This window comes from Adelges cooleyi, unplaced genomic scaffold, assembly GCF_023614345.1.
Source record: "Adelges cooleyi isolate 19-005CV unplaced genomic scaffold, UGA_ACOO_1.1 ACOO_flye_CR_arks_rails_tigmint_CR_PRNA_2, whole genome shotgun sequence".
NCBI lineage: Eukaryota > Metazoa > Arthropoda > Insecta > Hemiptera > Adelgidae > Adelges > Adelges cooleyi.
In genome coordinates, this window is record NW_026095860.1 from 721,074 (window position 1) to 746,298 (window position 25,225).

At 30.0% G+C, this 25,225-nt stretch overlaps 1 protein-coding gene across 1 annotated transcript; it reads right to left on the reverse strand.

Moving 5' to 3' along the window:
• Positions 1–12,785: 12,785 nt before the first annotated feature.
• On the reverse strand, positions 12,786–16,325 carry LOC126833238 (uncharacterized). The gene is made up of 9 exons (XM_050564449.1): positions 16,103–16,325; positions 15,873–16,023; positions 15,589–15,665; positions 15,340–15,511; positions 15,214–15,272; positions 14,908–15,064; positions 14,379–14,443; positions 13,663–13,828; positions 12,786–13,138 (listed from the first exon to the last, which is right to left on the reverse strand). Exons 1-9 carry the CDS (start codon positions 16,157–16,159, stop codon positions 13,056–13,058), a joined length of 987 nt encoding a protein of 328 aa, XP_050420406.1. The 5' UTR covers positions 16,160–16,325; the 3' UTR covers positions 12,786–13,055.
• Positions 16,326–25,225: the final 8,900 nt, after the last annotated feature.

The following is a 25,225-nucleotide window of genomic DNA, read 5'->3' on the forward strand; positions in this document are numbered from 1 at the left end:
TAATGGTCGTACAGTTCTAACGTGTTGATGGAATTTAAGAAAATATATTATACATTGTCGGGTTTTTTTTATACTCTAGTTAAGTAAGTTTATACTAGAGTAAACAAAAACTGAAAAACATGAATTTTATACAGTTAATGAAAATGAAGCTATTAGAGATATCAACAAAACCGACCTTTTAACCAAAACCTATTATTTCAAACGAGAATATTTATATGAAAAAAATAATGATAAACTAATTTATCGAACTAAATAATTAAAAATAGTCTTTACAATGCATTACGATTATTGTATAAATTGCATTTAATTTATGAAATTTAAAAAGGCTACGGCTCTTTTGCTTAATGTTATAATTACTTCAAAGTTAAATCAAATTCTATTTTACTAAAACAAAAAACAGCTTAACATGCATATCTTAATTCATTTACAGATTGCTATAAGAAACTCCAAATCCACCCTTCCCTAAATCCTTTTACCGAAGGGGGCAAATTACAATGGCCTTAAAATATCACTGTATGATAAAAGCCAAAAATGATACGTATATAGGTTTTATTATCATGCATTGAGTGTAAAATCAAACGTGTAAAATAATTGTAGCTAACAGTTGCAATATTTTCGTTTATGTAAACAGTGGAAAATGGCAACGCACATCAAAATATCAAATCACACAATTGTTTTTCCGAAGTAAAAAAAAATTGTTTCCGAGTTATCGACTATGCAAGAACTCGAGGCAGGTAAATCATTTCAAAATAAATGGGAAAGGGATTAAGTAAAAAATTCCAAAATGATGGCAAACACAAAATAACGTCATAAAGACGTTTTTGACATAGATCACATTTTCTACACTAAAATTAAAATTGAAGAGCCCCGGGTAAATCACCAACCAATCCAATGTCTCCGTTGTCAAGGTTTTGGTCATACTAAATCGTACTGTAACCACCCCCCCCCCCAAATGTGTCCGCTGTGGTGAACTTCACATCTCCGACACTTGCCAAAAACCTAAAAACCTACCTCCCAAATGTGCACTTTGTGGTGGAGATCATCCTGCTAAACTATAGAGGATGCCCAGCCTACAAAAAGATTCAAGCCGCTCACGTCTCAAAAAAGAAAATTCCAGCTCAAGAAAACCCTACTTTTTTCGAAAAAAATGTAAAATCTACTAACGTAAGCACTACTCCATTTATGAATTTGTCACACAAAAAATCGTATGTAGAAGCAACTAAAAACGCCCTCCAAAATCAATCTACCCCCCCTACCTCCGCCCCAAATACCGACCCTATAGCCTTCCAACTGGCGTCATTTCTTGATGATTTTAAATCTATTATTAATCCTTTAATATCTCTCCTCACTACTGTTACAGATAAACTTATTTTCTCTAACAATGGCAAATAGACAAAGTAATATCCATCATCCGATCGCAATCCTTCTTTGGAATGCAAATGGTCTAATCCATCAAAAAAATGAACTTTCCGCCTTAAAAAAATTGTGCAATAAAAAATACATTTTGAGGCGGTATACTGCATAAAAACAAACACTTAATCTGAATCCAAAAAACAACAGTCCTCTTCATAATTTGCAGGTAGTTGGACCTTAAATACTCATAGTTGACCTTCGGTAAGGTTATATAACGCAGTCTATAAAATAACGAGATAACGACAGTAGTTTTGTCGTATCAGAATCATTAAGTGTCTTAATAATTACACGATAGGTTTTTTTCCCAATAAATCGAGTGTCTACTACAATCAGTTACACGATTTAGTCGCCTGTGATATCATGTAATAAACACAATATTATGATACCGATCATTGGGCCCTAACCTAATCTAACACGGATAGACGTTACCAACTGATAGTTTTTAGTGTCTGTTCGTTTCTCACATCTGGTACACCGGGTTTTTAGTTAAAAAAAAAAAAATTGAATTTGTGTAAACTTTAAGTCAAAAGTGGTACTTGAGCACAAAACCTAATAGTATCATTCTGCATAGATATACGTAAAATTGTTTTAATGATTTCATCAATTTTTTTTAAAGATTTTAGGTGTTTTTGTTAAAATATACGAAATCTGCGAAAACACAGTTTCCCGGCAATTAAAAAAAAAAACTGTAGATGCCTTGAATTTTTTTATACCACGTATATAATTATGTTCTATGGGATACATTTCAACTCGATCCGACTCTTTTTCTCGAAATTATAGCCAGTAAAAGTTCTAACTTAAAAACTCGTACGGTTTTTTTTTGTTTTTTCAAATTTCGTCTGTGAAGAATTAAACTTTTTCAACTTTTACCCCCCCCTCCCCCAAAGTACCAACTAGATAAAATTTGTGATTTATAGAGTTGCTACTCGAAAGAATTGGTCCAATATTAAAAAAGTTACAGTGTATACAGATAAAAAAAAACACACACATCAGAGTAAAACCAATACCTTCTCGCTTTGCATCGAAGCTAAAATAACATTTTGCTATAAAGCGATTTTGTAAACAGGTAATTGATACAACTTCTCTTTTTTACGACCCATAGGCAGAAGCCACGATTGTTATTTTTTAAATTCAACATGAAATTTCAAACTATAATGAAAAAAATATATACATATGCGTTAATTGAGTTTTGCACTGAAACCGAACTAACAACACTGCTAGGCTAGAATTATATAATACAATAATTATACAATTATATTATATGAGCCTAAACGACTCTTAAGTGTTAAAAATAATCTATTAAAATAATTCAAATTTGGTGTACGTATAAAACTCGTTTTGAGTGAATGGAGACGGCATATTCCATGAGACTGATACCTCTCATACATCTAAAGTTGTAGTAAATAAGCAAAAACATATTTTGCACGTTTATTTTTTCATTTTTCCATTTTGATCGGTAGTACATGTTTAAAAACTATTCCATTCAAATTTGAAACTAATCCCACTGTTTTTAAAAAGTTATAAATAGTCGTAATGTTAAGTTGAGAAATATGTCAAATTTTAGGGGACTTTTAAGGGGAGGGGTAATTTTTTGAATTTTTGGCAGAACAAATAATCTTTTAGGTACGATTTCTAATCTAAAGAGTTGCTATACGAGGAAATCGGTTGTGCGGTTTAAAAGATGACCGTTTCCATTTCCTTGAAAATTATATAATTGTAATAGGTAAAACAATTACAATACATTTGACTTATTAATTATTTTATTTTGTTTTATAAAGACAGAATGTCATCGTTTCCTATTTCTTTAACATTAAATAGTTGTAATAGTTAAATAATTACAGTATACTTGATTTTTTGATAAGTTTATTTTGCTTTATTCCAGTTTAGTAACAATAAAAATAAGAGACATTTAGTTAAAGAAGTTCAGAGTACATTAAATATTTTTGATATAAACAAAAAGATAAGAACAATAAGAATAATAAGAAAAGTAACGTTATTTCAAACTCATTTACGATCTGTAGTCGGTTACAACGATCCCGCTTTTCTCATATCCATTATTACAGCATCATGAAACGTATACATATTAACAGCTTTATCTATAATGTTACACGCAAGAGGTTTCGGAAACTTATCTGTATACGAAAAGAAAATATTATTCTTTTTTGTTACATCGTAATAACGTTTGACCTTTTCTGTTGCTAATGTTTTTATATAATTTTCGACAGTGGATGCATAGCCTACCAATTGTTTTATTTCACTGTCTAGAATCGCTTCTTCTTTGGCTATCTTGTCTCCAAGTTCGTCCAACTTAATGAATTTTAGATTATGTAAAGTCATAGGCTCCGAACACCGTGTAAACATCTTATCAATCGATTCTAGTGTTAACGTTGTCTTATCGGGACATTCGACAAAAAGTTTCAATTTTTGGCAGGTGATTTCGAAATGTTGCTTAATTTTTTCCGGATAAATGTCTAATTCGATAAAAGCGACAAGCAACTCAACCGCCTTATCGCCTAAATTATCGACGGCGTCTTTCAAACGGTCAGTTTCGACGTTTTCCATTAAGTCCTTCTTTCTCATGTAGTACATATACTTGAATAGGGAAACGTACGAAGCAATAACGGTTAATACAGGTAGGGCCGTGGCGGTCAAAACTTGTCGTTGAAACGATTCCAAGCATTTGGTATCGAAGACAAATTGTGCCATCTCCAATAATGATTTCATGGTTGCCTTTTTTTCGGCTGAGACAGGTGAGGTTACTTGAACGTTTCGAAGTAAGTCTAAGCCATCCTCGTCACTAGAGGATGTAGTACTTTCTTTTTGGTCGCCTCCGCCTAGGAGGTCGTAGAACAACGCGTTTCTAGGATTCAAATGTAAAAACGACTCTTGATGATTTTCGGTTTTTAGTTTGACTTCCATATACTTTTTAATCAGCAACGCACTAACGTGTAATTGCTCCATCGCTGATTTCAAATTTTGGCGTTTACTTATATTTCCAACCGTGTTTACAGGCCAACTTGTTGGTAACAAACTTTTGAGTTGGTCCAAGTCCGAACCCAGCGATTCTGTAGGTGACCACTTAGGACAATTTATCGAATGACTTTTGGTTATAGATTCGAATAATGCGTTCAATACACAATTGATCGTCAATTGGCATACCTGCATGTCACGGCGAATTCCCATACTTCTGTACTCCTCTGCGATTGGTTTTACCATTAACAATCCAGAAAGGTTGTTCAAATATAAATTGACCGCCATCAAAGCCTGCGGTTGACTGGCTGGATTGTTGGCCTGCAAATCTTTAAGCATCGCCAAAACAATTTCTCCTTGAATTTGTAGGTCGTTTCCCCTACCTGTGCAAAGTTGTATTTGCACTTGCATTCGAGTAAAATCTAGTCCGTCCAAATCACGTAACGTGTAACCGATCGTTTGTAAATAATAATTTATGTATTCCAAAAAATAGCAAGTTTTTATATCTTCCGCATTTACCTGTGTGGTTGAAATTGCCAACACAGCGAAACTCGACAGTATCATGTTAATATTCTGCATCTTCGAATACGGCTGAAGAAGTTATAAGTATAACAAATCACGTGATGTATTTGGCTTGCTTTAGTCTTTCGGATGATAAGTTGTATAAAGCGTATGGAACGAGCGTCTCATTTGAATACAATGGAAATAATGGCCGAAAAACAAGGAAAAATTCGAATAACAATGTTTCGAAACATATGCGGCCTACATGACATTGCCTGGTGCGTCATATCACTTAGTAAATACTGAGGCAAAAACATTTGAACAATTTTTTTTGTAAATAATCTTATGTGCGGTAAGTATAGAGTGATCACTTCATCGTGAACCAATCAATATCATGAACGTTTTTAGTTCATTCATCGCAATTACAAAAATTAATGAAATGTAAGTGTTACCGTTTAAGTTACTGAAATTGTAACCAAAAAAAGGTTCGGAGGCGGTAAAAACAATAAAAGTTGTGATAAATTGAGATCACATTGTATAAAAACAATAAGAAAAAAACAATTTTTACCAATAAACCTGTGAGATATTAGACAGGTAACGATAAAATAATCACCCTGTATAGCATAATACAAGTATACAAATATGATCACTGGCGGCTCGTGGGTAAAATTGTTGGTTTTGCATATTTATAAAATATACAATAAAACTTTACAGCAGTCAATAACAATGTTTCAAAACATATGTGGCCCGCATAACATCGCCTGGTGCGTCATATCATTTAGCAAATACGTTTGAACAATTTTTGTTTTAAATAATCTTTGTGCGGTATGTAGAGGGTGTTCACTTTATCGTGAACGAATCAAAATCATGAACGTTTTTAGTTAATTTATCGCAATAAAAAAAATTAATGAAATGTATGCGTTACTGTTTAAGTTACAGAAATTGCAATCAAAAAAAGGTTGAGAGGCGGTAAAAACAATAAAAAATGTGATTAACTGAGATCACATTGTGTAAAAACAATATGGAAAAAAAACAATTTTTACCCATAAACCCTGTGAGATATTAAACAGGTAACGATAAAATGATCACCCTGTATAGCATAATACAAGTATACAAATATGATCACCGGCGGCTCGTGGGTAAAATTGTTGGTTTTGCATATTTATAAAATATACAATACAACTTTAGAGCAGTCAATAACAATGTTTCGAAACATGTGTGGCCCGCCTAACATCGCCTGGTGCGTCATATCATTTAGCAAATACATTTGAACAATTTTTGTTTTAAATAGTCTTTTGTACGGTATGTACAGGGTGATCATTCCATTGTGAACCACTCAATAACTTATGTGGTTTAATAACTAACGACAATATATCCAGTCATGAATGTTTTTAGTTCATCATCATTGGCGGCTCGTGGGTAAAATAGTTGGTTGTGCATATTTATAAAATATACAATACAACTTTAGAGCAGTCCATTACAATGAAAAAATAAAATTAATTAAAAATATTCCTGTATTTAAATTTTGATGCAATAATATTGGCCACATTTTTAAAAATAGTTCAACATTGTGACTAATATACTTTGTGATTCAGATAAAACTTTCTCTACTAGAATACTTAAAAATTAATGATGTGTTGAATTTAAAGATTATTATATGGAATGGGCTATCAGAAAAATTGAAGATATTATAATTGTTTTTAATAGACTACGATAGGAATTCAATTCGGTAAGGAATTTCTCGTAATAATACTAACATTTTTTTTTTTAATTATAAAAAATAATGTAATTTTTAGCTTTGTAACATTTTCGATTCTCGGTTAGAAACAAAAAAATGTCTTATTATCTAAAATATAAAACTACATTTCTTTTGAAATATTATGTTGGTTGTACAACAGCCGTTGTTGTTTATTTATGACCGAAGTGTTCATGTCTAAAATATTACTTCGATAATTAAAATCTATATTGTCTTATTCAATGATTATTTGTAAAATAAAAACTTTAATAATCTTATCATGCAATATACTACTTGAATTTTAAATGTACCTATTGATTTCGCACTTTATAAATAATGCGTTAAAATTAAAGATTAAATATATAATATAAATTATAAGAAACGTTGAAGATGTTTTAATCGATTGGTTTAAATACAAGCGACAGAGAGAGCTTCAATGATCTAAATGTATATAAAACGAGTAGAAAAATTACCTGCATAAGTATTGTTCAATAAACAAAAAACATGTTTTTGTACTAAACACTAATAACAGACATTATAATTACACATTTTAGAAAAAGTCACATGTATCAAGTTGAGAAATATGTACATTTTGGGTATTATGAAGGGAAGAAAGGGATGATTGACATACTATGATGTAATATATGTAATGACATATTTTCTTTTAATTAGTAAAATTATTTTTATACAAGGCGATCATTTTAAAGTGATCTACTCGATATCTTATAGGGTTAAATAAGTTTTTGAATTATTTTTTCCCAAGAGTTTTTATACTATGTGATACCAACCTGATTCTCAAAAACTATTACAGTATACTTAAATTGGTAGTTTTACCTTTTTTGGATGTTGATATATAATTAGCTGTGATAAAAACATTATACGTTTACAACACTACTACTAGATCATACAAGTAACATATTGATATAAACAGGTTGTGTAAACAGGTAATTGATACAATTTTTTGTTTTTGTCAAACAGAAAAACAACTACTGTTAAGTGTTATTACTTAAGTGTTAAAAATAATCTATTAAAATAATTTAAATTTGGTGTATGTATAAAACTCGTTTGGAGTGAATGGAGACGGCATATTCCATGAGACTGATACCTCTCATACATCTAAAGTTGTAGTAAATAAGCAAAAACATATTTTGCACGTTTATTTTTTCATTTTTCCATTTTGATCGGTAGTACATGTTTAAAAACTATTCCATTCAAATTTGAAACTAATCCCACTGTTTTTAAAAAGTTATAAATAGTCGTAATGTTAAGTTGAGAAATATGTCAAATTTTAGGGGACTTTTAAGGGGAGGGGTAATTTTTTGAATTTTTGGCAGAACAAATAATCTTTTAGGTACGATTTCTAATCTAAAGAGTTGCTATACGAGGAAATCGGTTGAGCGGTTTAAAAGATGACCGTTTCCATTTCCTTGAACATTATATAATTGTAATAGTTAAATAATTACAGTATACTTGATTTTTTGATAAGTTTATTTTGCTTTATTCCAGTTTAGTAACAATAAAAATAAGAGACATTTAGTTAAAGAAGTTCAGAGTACATTAAATATTTTTGATATAAACAAAAAGATAAGAACAATAAGAATAATAAGAAAAGTAACGTTATTTCAAACTCATTTACGATCTGTAGTCGGTTACAACGATCCCGCTTTTCTCATATCCAGTATTACAGCATCATGAAACGTATACATGTTAACAGCTCTGTCTATAATGCTGCACGCAAGAGGTTTCGGAAACTTATCTGTATACGAAAAGAAAATATTATTCTTTTTTGTTACATCGTAATAACGTTTGACCTTTTCTGTTGCTAATGTTTTTATATAATTTTCGACAGTGGATGCATAGCCTACCAATTGTTTTATTTCACTGTCTAGAATCGCTTCTTCTTTGGCTATCTTGTCTCCAAGTTCGTCCAACTTAATGAATTTTAGATTATGTAAAGTCATAGGCTCCGAACACCGTGTAAACATCTCATCAATCGATTCGAGTGTTGTACGTATGTCTTATCGGGACATTCGACAAAAAGTTTCAATTTTTGGCAGGTGATTTCGAAATGTTGCTTAATTTTTTCCGGATAAATGTCTAATTCGATAAAAGCGACAAGCAACTCAACCGCCTTATCGCCTAAATTATCGACGGCGTCTTTCAAACGGTCAGTTTCGACGTTTTCCATTAAGTCCTTCATTCTCATGTAGTACATATACTTGAATAGGGAAACGTACGAAGCAATAACGGTTAATACAGGTAGGGCCGTGGCGGTCAAAACTTGTCGTTGAAACGATTCCATGCATTTGGTATCGAAGACAAATTGTGCCATCTCCAATAATGATTTCATGGTTGCCTTTTTTTCGGCTGAGACAGTTGAGGTTACTTGAACGTTTCGAAGTAAGTCTAAGCCATCCTCGTCACTAGAGGATGTAGTACTTTCTTTTTGGTCGCCTCCGCCTAGGAGGTCGTAGAACAACGCGTTTCTAGGATTCAAATGTAAAAACGACTCTTGATGGTTTTCGGTTTTTTGTTTGACCTCCATATACTTTTTAATCAGCAACGCACTAACGTGTAATTGCTCCATCGCTAGTTTATAATATTCGTGTTTATTGTTATTTCCAACCGTGTTTCTAGGCCAACTTGTTAGTAACAAACTTTTGAGTGGGTCTAAGTCCGAACCCAGCGATTTCCCACCGGTGGGTGGCGACCACTTAGGACAATTTATCGAATAACCATTAGATATAGATTTGAATAATGCGGTCATTACACAATTGATCGTCAATTGGCATACCTTTATGTCACGGCTAATTCCCATACTCCTGTACTTCTCTGCGATTGGTTTTACCATTAACGATCCGGAAAGGTTGTTCAAATATAAATTGACCGCCATCAAAGCCTGCGGTTGACTGGCTGGATTGTTGGCCTGCAAATCTTTAAGCATCGCCAAAACAATTTCTCCTTGAATTTGTAGGTCATCTCCCCTACCTGTGCAAAGTTGCACTTGCACTAACGTATGGGTAAAATCTCGTCCGTCGAGCTCATCTTGTAACGCGTAACTGATCGTTTGTAAATAATAATTTATATATTCCATAAAAAAGCAAGTTTTTATATCTTCCGCATTTACCCGTGTGGTTGAAATTGCCAACACAACGAAACACGACAGTATCATGGTAATATTCTGCATCTCCTAACGCGGCTGAAGAAGTTATAAGTAAAACAAATCACGTTATGTATTTGGCTCGCTTTAGTCTTTCGGATGTAAGTTGTATAAAGCGTATGTATCGAGCGTCTCTTTTGAATACTATGGGAATAATGGCCGAAAAACAAGGAAAAATTCGAATAACAATGTTTCGAAAAATATGTGGCCTACATGACATCGCCTGGTGCGTCATATCACTTAGTAAATACTGAGGCAAAAACATTTGAACAATTTTTTTTGTAAATAATCTTATGTGCGGTAAGTATAGAGTGATCACTTCATCGTGAACCAATCAATATCATGAACGTTTTTAGTTCATTCATCGCAATTACAAAAATTAATGAAATGCATGCGTCACCGTTTAAGTTACCGAAATTGCAATTAAAAAAAGGTTGGGAGGCGGTAAAAACAATAAAAGCTGTGATAAATTGAGATCACATTGTATAAAAACAATAAGGAAAAAAAACAATTTTTACCAATAAACCCTGTGAGATATTGAGCAGGTAACGATAAAATGATTACCCTGTATAGTATAATACAAGTATACAAATATGATCACTGACGGCTCGTGGGTAAAATTGTTGGTTTTGCATATTTATAAAATATACAATAAAACTTTACAGCAGTCAATAACAATGTTTCGAAACATATGTGGCCCGCCTAACATCGCCTGGTGCGTCATATCATTTAGCAAATACAATACGTATGTACAGGGTGATCATTCCATTGTCAACCACTCAATAACTTATGTGGTTTAATAACTAACGACAATATATCCAGTCATGAATGTTTTTAGTTCATCATCATTGGCGGCTCGTGGGTAAAATTGTTGGTTGTGCATATTTATAAAACATACAATACAACTTTAGAGCAGTCCATTACAATGAAAAAAAAAATTAATTAAAAATATCTCTGTATTTTAAATTTTGACGCAATAATATTCGCCACATGTTTAAAAATAGTTCAACAATGTGACTTATATACTTTGTGATTGAGATAAAAGTTTCTCTATTAAAATACTTAAAAATAAATAATGTGTTGAATATAAAGATTAAATATTATATGGAATGGGCTATGAGGGTATTTTAATTGTTTTCGATAGGCTTCGGTGGGAATTCAATTCGGTAAGGAACTTCTCGTTATAATATTAACATTTTTTTTTTTAGTTATAATAAATAATGTAATTTTTAGCTTTGTAACATTTTCGATTCTTGGCTATTTTTTTTTTACACAGAGATACGTTATCTTTTACTGTTGATGCTAAATACAATTTTTGTAAGAACTCATAATATGCGCATACTATACAGGTTTGGCCAATATAAAAAAAAACAACTGGATATTTTGTTTAAAAACTTGTATACCATTTAATCTATAGGAACTAATCTAATATGAAACAAACAAATGTTTTTTTTCATAATTAACACCTAGAGTATATGCGTAGTACAGAACTTAGTCTGAAAATAAATACAATAGGAACATCTGCTGTTCTATTACACTAACAAGTTTTTTTTGAAAATTATAAGATAAGAGAAACACATCTACAATATTTGGTTATTTCTGCCTGTCGAATATTACACATGCGTATCTATATTGAGTATTATAATCATAATGAAAAAAACAAAATACCTAATTAAAATACCAATACTTTAGGTCACTGTCAGGAATGTAATATGATTTGAACAATTTCTTTATATCGCTGTTTTAGATTATCTTTTAAGCTTAAAGTTCTGATAATTAGGCCAAAGGTACCTAGATTCAGAGTGGGGCTATAATATATACCAATTTCCAACAAGTGGTTTTTTCGCCATTTATTAGTTGTGTTTTTAAAACGTTTGAATTTGCTTGCACGATAGTACCATATTGTTACAAATATTATAGCAAATACAAATTTTGTATAAAAGCCAATCATAACACTTAAACAAATGTTTCTTATTATATTATTTTATAATTTTACTACATGTGCAGATATGTATGTTGTGTGTAAACATTTTTTAAAACATATTATACTACGAACATATTTGATACTTACATACACGAGTGTATTTTTTATAAAAAAAAAAAAAACCAACGTGCAGTTTAATTTGAGTGAAAAAAATGAAAAATATTTATTGTTGTTTATTCAGTAGTCTAATAGGGATATGAAAGCTTACTTAAAAATCATACTAATCTGTGAATAAGTATCATTGTTTATTTTATTTGCTGCTGTAAACTGTTACTAAATATTTTTTATTTCAATTAATAGCTCTTCTCTATTATAATAATCAAACATTCCATAGGGTTGAATTTGATTATTATTAAAATGATTATAGTTTTTATTTTACAAACAACCTTTGATAATGACATAGTTTTTTATTCTCCAAATAATATTTTAGATATGAACACTTGTGTCATAAATAAACAACAACTGATAAACCTAAATATTGGTAAATTCGTGTATAGTTAACCTTCATATTTTTTTAATTCAATATGAAAACGTGTTATTATTTGAACAATACAAGGGCAAAATATTTTTTTTTTTGCTTATGCGGCGTCTGTCTCTCGGAATTTGCCATTTTAATTCACCATGAACAAGTTTTGTCTATACGCAGAATTTGAATTATTTATATAAATTTAGTGTCGCAATTAATACAGAGATTTTTAGGGACCCAACTAACCTCCGTCCCCACTATGCCCCGACCCCACTGTACTGGTTTTTTTTATTTTTGAATTAGAGCTATTCGATCAGAGTCGGTTATAGTTTTTACACTTTATAACAACAATTCATCGTGTTGATACTTCTAGAATATTGTAAGACTGTTTTTACATTTTAGTATGCATACATGTTCTGTGTGTCGTTCAGGAACTAGATGGCTTGCAAGGCCTAGGAGAGGTGATCGTAATGATTTTGAAATGAAAACATCATTTTAACGGTATTACATTATTTATTTAATCGTTTTATAAATGAAAACATAATAATGTAATAATAAAACAAACATATGTAAGTAATAAAATAAATAATAATACAACACAAAAATAAAACATCATATTTAAAACTGATAACCCATAGTTAAAACACCCACAAAAAATATTCGTATGTTAATCATTCTGTATAATTTTTAATTCAGCAAAAACATAAACCTTTATATAGGGGGGGGGGGGGCAAATGCCAACCCGTTGGCAAAAAATAATATTAAAAACATTAGTGTACGCCTATGCTCAGCTATATTATTACATCATTTCTTCTGTAAAGTGACTTCAAAACTTATTGATGCTGGGTAAGCCCTTGTCCTCGTCTATTAACGCATAGAGGAACTCTATTATGTCCACATAGCTGTCTTCTAAAAAGTACAATATTTTCAGTTAAGAAGTTTATTTTATTTTGTCGCTAGATCTACTTCAACGTTTTGGCCACTATAATATATACAGATTTATTGTGATAAAAATCAGCAATCATTTTCCCGGGAAGCTTTGTATAATTGTAAAATTACTTTTTCCCCGAGATGTTGAAATTATGAAAATATCCGTGTAGAACAATTAACAAATGTATTTACCGTATCCTTAAAATATCAACCCTAACGATCATATAAAAACCCCAGTAAGCTATATCATTAGCATAACCTTAAACTAATGGATACTTTTCCTTTTTTTTTTAGAGGTAGTTTTTGGACTTTGTATCGGATGATTATATAAACCCAGATCTGTAATAATATGAAACAACTTTTTTTTCCGGCTTATTTACTAACCCCAACTGTAACACATGCAAAACCGCCCAAGTGCTACTTTATGCTCTTCCTCGCCATGGTAATTATTACCATTAAAAAACTTAAGCCGATTTCGTTAACGCTATAATTTGCAATCTTACTATTGGTGTCGTGATCTTTAAAGAATTTCTCAAGGTCTTTGTCCTCGAAATTCCCGGAGTTAATTTTTTTAAGTTCATTTGTATTGAGTAAACCGTCTTTGTCTTTGTCAATCTGATCGAATTGCCATACAATTTGCCTAACAATATTGACAGGTATAGCTTCATCCTGAAATATCAACAAAGTAATTAATATAGTGGGTACCTCTTCAGATGCACACAGGGGCGTTATCCACTCGACATTAATAGTTGTACTGTGACAGCATGTGGTTTGCACGAATAAAATAATATACTCTATGGGATGTGATAGTATTGAGACCACCGGATTTTCATAGTAAAATAAAGGAGCATATTAATATCTAAGGCAATTTTTTTGGCGGATCCGATAATTTTTTTGTCTTTACATTTTTACACTTAAAGTTTTTTCTTATTTTCTAATAAATTATTAAAATTTAGTCGAAACTCTAGTTTTTATTCGTGCAGAACAGCTATATTAATGTAAAAAAAATATATAATGTTTTTCGATAGAAATAACTGTGATAGCCGGACAACAAAAAAAACAATAACCAATACACAATGTTCTCATTGCTGTACTAAAATAAATATACACTATGGCGATTTAACGAAAAACGTCCTATACTCTAATGCTTTAATAAATGAGTGTGTGCGCCATCGTAAAAGCAAATAGAACACAATCGTAATCAAATTATCAAACTTACTTTTTCTCCTTTACTGTATTCTGCAATGACAACCAACAGTTCTTGCAACTCCAAAGCAGCTTCACCTATAATCGAAATAATGAGTACATTTTTTATTTTACTAAAATATATACATATTACATATTATAATCATAGAACCAGAACTGGGAAAAATGTTTAAACAAAACAAAATAATAGAATAAATCTTAGTTAAATTACAGTTGTTTCGTAAATAACAAAAAAAAAAGATAACATCATTCAAAACGATATAAATACAATTTAGTTTGTTTATTCGTTTTATTTTATAGATGACAAAATTTCTCGATTAATTTAAAATAATTAAATCACATACTATTAAGAATAATATCGATAACAAGTATTTTGAAGCTAACAACTAGTGTTGATTAATTTGTTCATAAAAAAGTCAAATAATAAAATTCGATCAAGTAAAAATAATTTTTTTTACTTATTGCTCCGTTTAAATTAAAAGTTATTTTTCCAAACCTGTATAATAATAACAAACGAGATAACATCAACAAAATATTCTTACGAGTTGTAGTAAAGCTCAAAAGGTCCTTGAGGTCTTCTCCGACTATAGATAACTTTATGAAAAAGTCTGTTATTCCTAAAGGATTAATTTGATTGCCTGTTTTGTTTTCTTTTAATTTGGCCAGTTCGTCAATGTGTATCTTGTCTAGACTTCCGTCCTAAGTACAAGTATTTAAATCATGTAAGTATACGAAGGGAGTAAGATTTTTTTTTTTGTAAATGCGCCAAAATGTATAGTAGGTATGGCAAACGTATTATAGTTATATGTGTGCTTCGTCAAGACTTTAACGAAACCATAAATACTTACTTGAGGTTTTACTTCCAAATAGGCTTTCACCAACTCCACGGCGTTAATTGTTTTGTCATCTAAAAAAATTAATTTAAATCATCAACCTTAGTAATATAATTAACTGCTTAGCTAACTCAATAATACTTGTGCTAAATTGGCCTGCTAAATCATCTTTGAACTTTTGTCCTAGACTTAAACTAGCAATGAGGTCTTTTAATTCTTCGTAGTCAATAAGACCATCGTTGTTACGCTTTTGGTCAAATTTTCTGAACACTGTCACAATAATTGTTACTTCGAAGGATGATACATTTTCTTTCTACGAAAAAAACCCATATGGTAACAAGAAAATCAGGTTAATTTGAAATTTTCCCATATTTTTTTTTTCAATATTACCTGCCAGCAGTCAGAACTCTTATCGTTATCGGCCAGAAGTATCAAAAGATCTTGTGCTTTATGAGCGTCGGATACATCTATAGTTTAAAATAAAATATAAAAATATATTCTGAACAATTTTCAATCGAACTACCCAAGCCGAGTGCATTAAATTGAAAATCGTTAAATACTGGAAAGACGGATATTATTTTTTACAGACATCAAATTTGTTTCCAAGTGGAAGGTGGGGTAAGATTTGATTACAACCGAAAAGTTTAAACCCTGTTTAAAAGATGCTTTATTACCTGTGTTGTATGTGAAATGCGACATGGATTTCATGCCAAGTTTTAGTCCAAGATCCCAGATATTTTGTTTGGGAATTTCGTTTTTATATGTTTCGTATTCTTTAAATAAAGAAACAATATCCTTGGCTTGCCGCTTATTGATTCCGGCGCTCTATAAAATATTATAGGTACAATAAAAATAATAATACATACTATTAACTAAAGAAATGTTTTTTATTAAGTACTTTTACCTGTGTCACGGTCACGAAGTACAACATGCAAAGGATAACGGCACTTTTGAAATGCATAACGGTTGTTTATTTTTCAAACACTTTGTTGAACCAGAAGTAAGTCTTCAATACCAAAGTCGGGTGAACAGGAAATTCGATTGTACTCGAGGTGTCTTTTATACGGTGCGAATGATAAAAACAGTTGTTTTTCGTTTCATTTTATTTACATAGTACACGCTTTAAGTAATGTTTTTGACTCAAATGTACAGTTGTAGACACAGTGAACCTAGAAAAACACTGCACATTTGCTTATGTAAAATGACACATTAATATATTTTGTACTTGATATAAATCGCACAAGCACAATATAGCGAACGACGAATATTATTAAATCTTCATACTTATACTTTATATTTATGTACTTAAATAAATATTTCTGACTAGGTTGTACAGATGTAAGCATAGTGTAACCCAAAAAAAAACACTGCATATTTACTAGCGTAAAATGGAATAATAACATATTTTTTATTCGCTATACATTTGCACAAAAACAAAAACAATTTAGCGGACGACGAATGCTATTAAATCTTCATGTAATAATATTATTCGTTAAAATAAAAAAAATAATAATAATAATTTCCATACACTAAACTAGACTACACTAACTAGAAATCAAGCATAGTCTTAAATAATTACGGCAACAAAACGTCAAAATATTTTCAAAAGATTTTAAACGAGTACAAAAAAAATGCTACACAGTTGGATTGGTGCATAGTGGGGTTGGTGACGGAGCATATTGGGATGGGGGAGGTGGTTACTGTTAAGATTCCATCGTCTAACGAAAAATAATTTATGCCAATGTTTTCCATTTATAAATAATTAAAAACTTAATGGAGATATATAGAAAACTTATGTTAACGACTTTCGGTTCACTTACATAATATTCATTATTCAATAATCTATATTAAACCTAACAAAAATAGTTAACGATGTTCGAGATTTCGAGTAAAAGAGTCGGGTCGAGATGAAATTTATAAGGAATATTTATTTGGTACAATATAAATAATTAACTGCAAACACGGTGTACCAGATGTGAGAAACGAACAGACGCTAAAAACTGTCAGTTTGTAACGTCTAACCATATTAGGTTAGGTTAGGACCCAATGGTCGGTATCATAATATTTTGTTTATTACATGATATCACAGACGACTACATCATGTAACTGATTATAGTAGATACACAATTTATTGGGGAAAAAATCTATACGTGTACTTATTAAGACACTTAATGATTCTGACACGACAAAACCACTGTCGTTATCTCGTTATTTTATCGCCCTCGTTATATTATCGACCGAAGGTCAACTATGAGTATATAAGGCCCAACTACCTACAAATTATGAAGAGGACTGTTGTTTTTTGGATTCAGATTAAGTGTTAGTTTTTATGCAGTATACCGACCCAAAATGTATTTTATATTACACAATTTTTTTAAAGGAACACTAATATTTTGCATATTGTTATACTGTTATTCATTTAAAGAGATTCACGCCTGATTGTTTAAATTATTTAATATTAGATAATCAGTTTCGTGCTATTTTCAAATTTTTAGTTTATCAACTTGTAGCTCTGATTTTGTATAAAATATTTCATTATTTTATTACTGTGTTCAAATTAAGATATATTTTAATCATTTTCAAAAGTCATGAATGATAATACTTTATTTTATGACTATATCAAATCTCGTGAACATTTAACTTTGTGATACTGCTCCTATACTATTATTAAAAAAACACAATTTTTAAAATCTCCATAAAAGGTTATTGTTAAATATGTAAATGTAACAGCCAGCAGCCGACAGCTAGTTGTAATTTGAAAGTGATTTTATCCGAGAGGACTATTACAGTAGAGTATAGGCATAATGGAATCAAAGCAACGAGGAGACGGAGAGGTCACAGGTCTACAGGAATTATTATAAATAAAAGTGATAAAATTGAATAAAATCACTTTCAAATAAACGCTTTAATGCTTATTGTAAATACAGCACTTCAATTTAATACTTTCTAACTTTGCTGGTTTATACTGTGCTTGGTTTGGACTGTACTGGCTTGAAAATACTAACTACCGATTTGCATCGAAGCGTTTTTTCGAAAGTGATTTCATCACTTTCAGATTTAAAAATTCCTGTAAAACTGTGATCTCCCCGTTCCCACTATGCCCCGACCCAACTATGCCCTGACCCCACTGTACTGGTTTTTTTAACATAAATTTAAGTATTACCTAGTAATTTAAAAACTGATTGTTCACATACATGTGATAATAAATAAATTGGTATTTATTTTTTGATACTAAGTATCTAGGTATTCTACTACTACTTATAAAATAAAACAATAACAAATTGTATAAAAATAGTTGTCTCATGCCGTTTAGATTATTCATCTTTTTAATTGTGGTTTATTTAAAAAAATAAGTAACTTTTAAAGGTTTAAATATTCATTTCTTTACTGTATATTTAATAATAAAAACCATAAGTCGCTTAACGTTTCATTTATATTAATTGAATGTTTACATCAGAATTTGAACAACCAACATGAGTAAAATTCTGAAAAATAATAATTTTAAAAAAACCAGTACAGTGGGGTCGGAGCATAGTGGGGATGGAGCATAGTTGGGTCGGTGCATAGTTGGGACGGGGAGGTCACAGGTTTACTGGAATTTTTAAATCTGAAAGTGATAAAATCACTTTCGAAAAAACGCTTCGATGCAAATCGGTAGTTAGTATTTTCAAGCCAGTACAGTCCAAACCAAGTACAGTATAAACCAGCAAAGTTAGAAAGTTTTAAATTGAGGTTCTGTATTTACAAATAAGCGTCAAAGCGTTTATTTGAAAGTGATTTCATTCAATTTTATCACTTTTATTTATAATAATTCCTGTAGACCTGTGACCTCTATGTCTCCTCGTTGCTTTGATTCCGTCATGCCTATACTCTACTTTACTAGTCCTCTCGGATAAAATCACAATGATATAGGAATCCTTCTTATACAAGACTGGATAAAAATCCAACTCAAAAACGTTCACACAAATCTCAATACATCCGATGACGCACGTTTCTACAACCTGGGAAACAAAACGAAAAATCGGCGTTAAAAACCACGTATATCGCAAGATCTTCTTCTATTAGATTCAAGTGAAGATGAAGATCGACTTTCAATTACTACTAAAATAACCTATTGACTAATATCAACATGAAAACATCATTATCACAATATCGTAAACTACTTGTAATTAGTAACTTAATTTATAATATGTAATTAGAGCGTAAGAAAACTTGTAATAGCATGTAATATGCTGAAACATATAAATTTTAATAATAAAAAAAAGAAAAAAATGTTGTCTGATACGTTCAGATTCCCTTATTATCTTATATCCCATAATGTACGTTGAAAAGCACTATTGTTTTCTTAAAAAGCAATAATAAATATATCAAAGATGTTAATGTAAAATATGGCTGCTCATATTGTGTTAAAACTTAAGATGTATCAATACCAACATTTATTTGTCATTTGTTTACATTGCAACAGGCATTGCGAAAATTATGGTATTTTATGTACGATGTAGATGGGTTTTGTACAACACAAATATTAATTTACCAAAAATTTAAAATTCAATTTTAATTATATGTAAATGATTAAAGACAGAGGGGGGTTATGGGATCTAAAGTATTTCTCTTACGTACTTAAATTGGGTAAAATAAAAGTGTACTTTTATGAATATATATTTTTTATTATAATATATTCGGATATGTATTGTTTCGACAATGTAAACATTAACTATGTAGCTATTGCTATTGCTTATCATGTATATTTAAAGTGATTTTTTTTCCTAGCCCTCTTTTTTCATATCTACCTCTGCCTGCATGTAATTATATGTCTTAAGTGGTGTGAACAACATTATTTAATAAAGATATTTTAATCAAAAATACAAGTTGAATTTATAAGATATTAACGATTAGACATTTATGGGTTAATATTTTCCCTTATTGGTGAATTTATAAAATAAAATTATTGATAAAGTTACCAAGTATGAATTTAACAGGCAAATTCAACACGTTACGTTAAACCTTTAAATCAGGATAATTGTAATACAATTTTAAAACATATTTTTTCTTGTAGCTCACATGCATAGCTTTTGTAGGTAGTATAATATGCCTGATCGTGTTTTTTTTGTTTCTTTATTTGTTCTTGACTCACTGCGCCACGCGCCTGCAAATAGTTTGAATAGATTAGATAATGAAATACAATTTTACTTATTCAGTGAATATTATTTTCATTGAGAAAAGGTACATATTATGGACATGTTATAATATGTTTGACGGATAACACAATGTGTTTTTTGGAATATATTGTTATTAAAAAAATGTAAAGGTCCAAACACAGTTATGATAAACAAATGAAGATGAAAATTGTACAATATACATCCAAGTATAACAAATAAGTTAGCATCTTTTTTTTCAGAATGTGACACGGATCTTGGATATTGTAGTTTAGTTGGGTTAGATTTAATTTGTTGTTTACCGAAAACAAGTTCTTCTTTGAAACGTATTCTGTTTTGTTAACATATAAAAAACTAAATACATTTTAAAATTTTAGTTTTAAAATAGAATAATTTTTAATCTTTTAAAAGGAATTCTATAACTATATACTGGATCTGGGAACCACAAATTTCTGTCTACGTTACCAGATACGATTTATATTATATAGAATACTAAGAATTGTTTATATTTTAAGAATTTAAACAATAAATCCTATAAAAGATATAAATCGTCTGTACCTTTTATCGTAATCAACTAGTGTATGATTAAAATATTATTCAGATAAACGATGAATGTAGATTTATTCACACATAGCGACATGGTAATTTAATCGGTAAAAGTCTAAATTTCTCCAATTTTTTTGTAGTTTTTCCTTAGTAGAAATAAATTGACTAGAGATTATTAAGGCGATTATATGTATGATCACACATCACCATGCAGTGCCCCCACAACAGTAGTGTCAATTTTTAATTATACTTTTTCCTCACCCTCCCCTGCCCATCACGGTAGATGATATTTTTTTTTTATAGATGTAGTTTTAAGAGCATATAGTTGAAAATATCGTGCGCGTGTATTGTTCAAATAATAACATGTTTTCATACTAAACTAAAAAAAATATGTAGGATACTCATGTACAAATACATAGGTTTGAAAAAAAAACAGATATGTGTAACGTTCTGATGACTTAAGCTTAACTAAATTTGATATCAAAATGTTCTTAGTAAAATTGATTCCACAAGCTCAAAATCAAAGTATTTAGTTTTGTCTTTTATCTACTTAAATGTTAGAACTATTTATTTTCTTGTATTATAGAACCCTGATCTTACAATAATATAATTACAAAGTCGTAGAAAATGAACAGATGAATGTACATTTAAAATTCAAACGTTATCAAATTAGCTGTCTACACGTTTGTAGAACTAAACAGCATGTTCCCATTTAAAAAAACACGTCCATATTTGTATACTTACAAGTAAAACAAGATCGACCTGTTTTTTTCAAATCGCAACTGATGTTTGTAAATGCTTCAAAAACTACTAATAAAAAACTTTTTTTTTTTCTCGAAATGAGTTGTTTTTTAAAGTATTAGGTTTTATTATTTGTGTACTTAAATATTAGAACAATCTATTTTTTTGCATAGTAGAACCCTTGATTTTACAATAATTATGGGTGAATTTTTAAATGGTATTACCCAATACTTATTATGCATTACAAGCCCAACTAATACATTTTCCTAAGTATCTTATATAAACAAAAAGTACAAACAAAATCTACCTATCAGATAATATATTATAACTATCTGATATAAAATGAAATAAAATGTGATAAAAACACTATCTGAAAAAAAAGGCTTTTGATGCGTATCAGTAGATGGTATAAATATTAAACATCGTTAACACACGTGCACCTAATAACCAAAGAGGAGAACTCCAACTGTAAAACTTGCCCAGTTCCTCTCACAATAAAACACATAATCGAAGAATCCAAGGAATACGATTAAAAGTGCAACCGGTATGAAATTCCAAATAAGATCGAAGAAGCAATAGCTGACAATATCCAGAACAAAAATAAAATAATACAATTTATACAGAACACTAATTTAATAAAAACACTGTAAAGTACATATTATACACCATTATTGTAAATATCTTAAAATCATGTAAACATATGCAATCGGCTAATGAAGCCAAATCATAAATAATAAAATAAAATATATATTTAATGTCCATGTAATGGATAGGAGGGACTTTTAAATGATTAGTGTATAAAGCCAGCTTACAACGAACTTAAGAATAATCATATTTTAACTCCGCGTGCAATGTATGAGTTTAGAAAATTCACTCGCACACACTTTCGGTGATGAAATGACACAATAGCAATATTTTCTATAGAGTATAGATAGTAAAAAATTAAAATGAATGAAATGTTTATATTTGTAAATTTGTTATATCAAACAAATTTAAATAATTGTCTCATATATGTATAACAATATATCAATAGACATTTAAAAATAAAAATAAAAGAGGAGGAATCAGAAGTAAAAGCATGTAATGCACATATTATATACATGGTTATTTTTTTATCTTGGGCCAGTCAATATTTTTTTTAATAAAATGAATATATATATTTTTAATTTATGCTCATTTGCGCATAACACCATGTATTTTATTGCTCTTAATTATTTTACATTTAAACATTTTTTTGTTATTTTTGGTTTTAAAATTTTAAGATAGCCATTTTATCGAGAATAATTTGTTAAGAAATTTGACTGGTCGACAACCACTTTTAGATTATTACCTTTTAAGTTATTAAAGGTTTAATGCTAGGATGGGAAATGGAGTGCGGTAGATAATTATTTTCATTTGCACGTATTACTCTACCGCACTCCCTCTCCCATCCTACCCTTTAACCTTTAATAACTTAAAAAGTAATAAACTAAAACTGATTGTGGACCAGTCAAAATTCTCAGCAAATTATTCTCAGTTTAATGTCTATTTTGAATTTGCTTAAAAAAATGTAACAACGCGTTTATTGGATAGAGTTTTATCATTTCCAATATACATTAGGATTCTTATTGCATCTTATAACATACACTAATTATATATTATCTGATAAATCGATTTTTTTGTATTTTTGTTTTGTTTATTATTTCAAGATGTCCAAGAAAATGTATTAATTGGCTTCGATATTCATAATATGTATTAGCCTAACAAGGTCAATCTTTAAAAAGTATGAGACCTATAGTTCTTTGTCATTAATTTAAATGATGTTGTGAAAAACCACATGTTTTCGATAGGAATAAAATAAAACTATACAAATTGTTAAAAAATTTAAAATACTGTATATTATAATGTAAGAAGAAATATCGTTGGCATTTGTGTAAATATCAGATTGAAATAAAATTTAAAACGCGTGTTAAATGCATAATTTATTAATTATTAGTTATATAGAGGCACTGCGTGTAGTTAGGTATATGACTGAAGTGGTAAAGTAGCATACATTATATTAGTATGTAATTTAATATATATGTATTATACATATATATACAGGGTGTCCCATTTTAAAATACTAATCCAATCAAAAAGTTGTTTGCTAGAGACTTTTAGAGTACAAAGGGGGACGTAAAAAAAAATAGAAAAATATTGTCCAAAATTCAAAATGGCCGACTTACGGTCAAAAGCATGTTTTTTTTAAATGGAAACAATGTATTTTTTGATAACTAAACAAATGTTCTTATCAAAACTAACAACTTTCGTAGGAAAATTTTTTCAGTAAAACCCATAATTTAAATGGTAAAACCCATAATTTGTAAATTAAGAGAGACTTCTCTTTAGCTATTTTTAGTTATGTTATTTTATTTTGATGCATATGGTAACCGTGGTATGTGTGGTAACCGTGGTATGTATGGTAATGGTGGTATGTGTGGTAACTGTGGTATGTATGGTAATTATGGTATGTGTTGTGTGTTTGGTAATATTTAAACAAGAAATCTGATGAATAGATTCAAAATAAAAATGTTGTCTCATTCCATTTACTAAAGACATTGTCTATCGTGATGCACCAACAACACCGGAAACATGAAAGATCGGATTAGGAATGCATGTCGATCAATTCCAAGAGACGTTCTTCTATCAACTGTAGATAGTTTTGAGAGAAGCATGTTCAAGCATGTTTGGACAACAATGGCGGCATATTCGAACATCTCAAATAAGACATTCTTAAAATGTATCTTTATCTTTGTCTTTGTTTTTGTCTTTATCTCTGTCTTTGTCTTTGTCTTTTACTTTTTCTTTGCCTTTAACATTATCATAACTATTACCATTACATTATCATTATGTTTATCGTTAACATTATCCTCTTTTCTATGTATCACAAAAACAAAAACTACGGTTACCATACATACCACGGTTACCATATGCATCAAAATAAAATAACATAACTAAAAATAGCTAAAGAGACTTAATTTACAAATTATGGGTTTTACCATTTAAATTATGGGTTTTAACGAAAAAATTTTCCTACAAAAGTTGTTAGTTTTGATAAGAACATTTGTTTGGTTAACAAAAAATACATGGTTTCTATTTAAAAAAAACATGGTTTTGACCGTAAGTCGGCCATTTTGAATTTTGGACAATATTTTTTTATTTTTTTTTTTACGTCCCCCTTTGTATTCTAAAAGTCTCTAGCAAACAACTTTTTGATTGGATTAGTATTTTTGGAGAAAAATCGATTAGTATTTTAAAATGGGACACCCTGTATATCTTATGATACCAACAGACAACAGACATGTATTATTTGTTTACATTGCAACAGTCGTTGTGAAATAATGGAATACATAAAGTTATAATTAAACTCTAATAAGGTCTTTATGTAGCTAAATTTATCCAGGGGGCAAACAATATTGATATGTAATAATATTAAGCTAATTTAAAATAATTGTCAATGTATAAACTTAGTTCCTGTAAAGAACTTGTGGCCAAAAAAAAATAGTAAAATTACGTATCATTTTTAACAAACAACTAGTATATTAAAGATTTAATAATTCAACCAC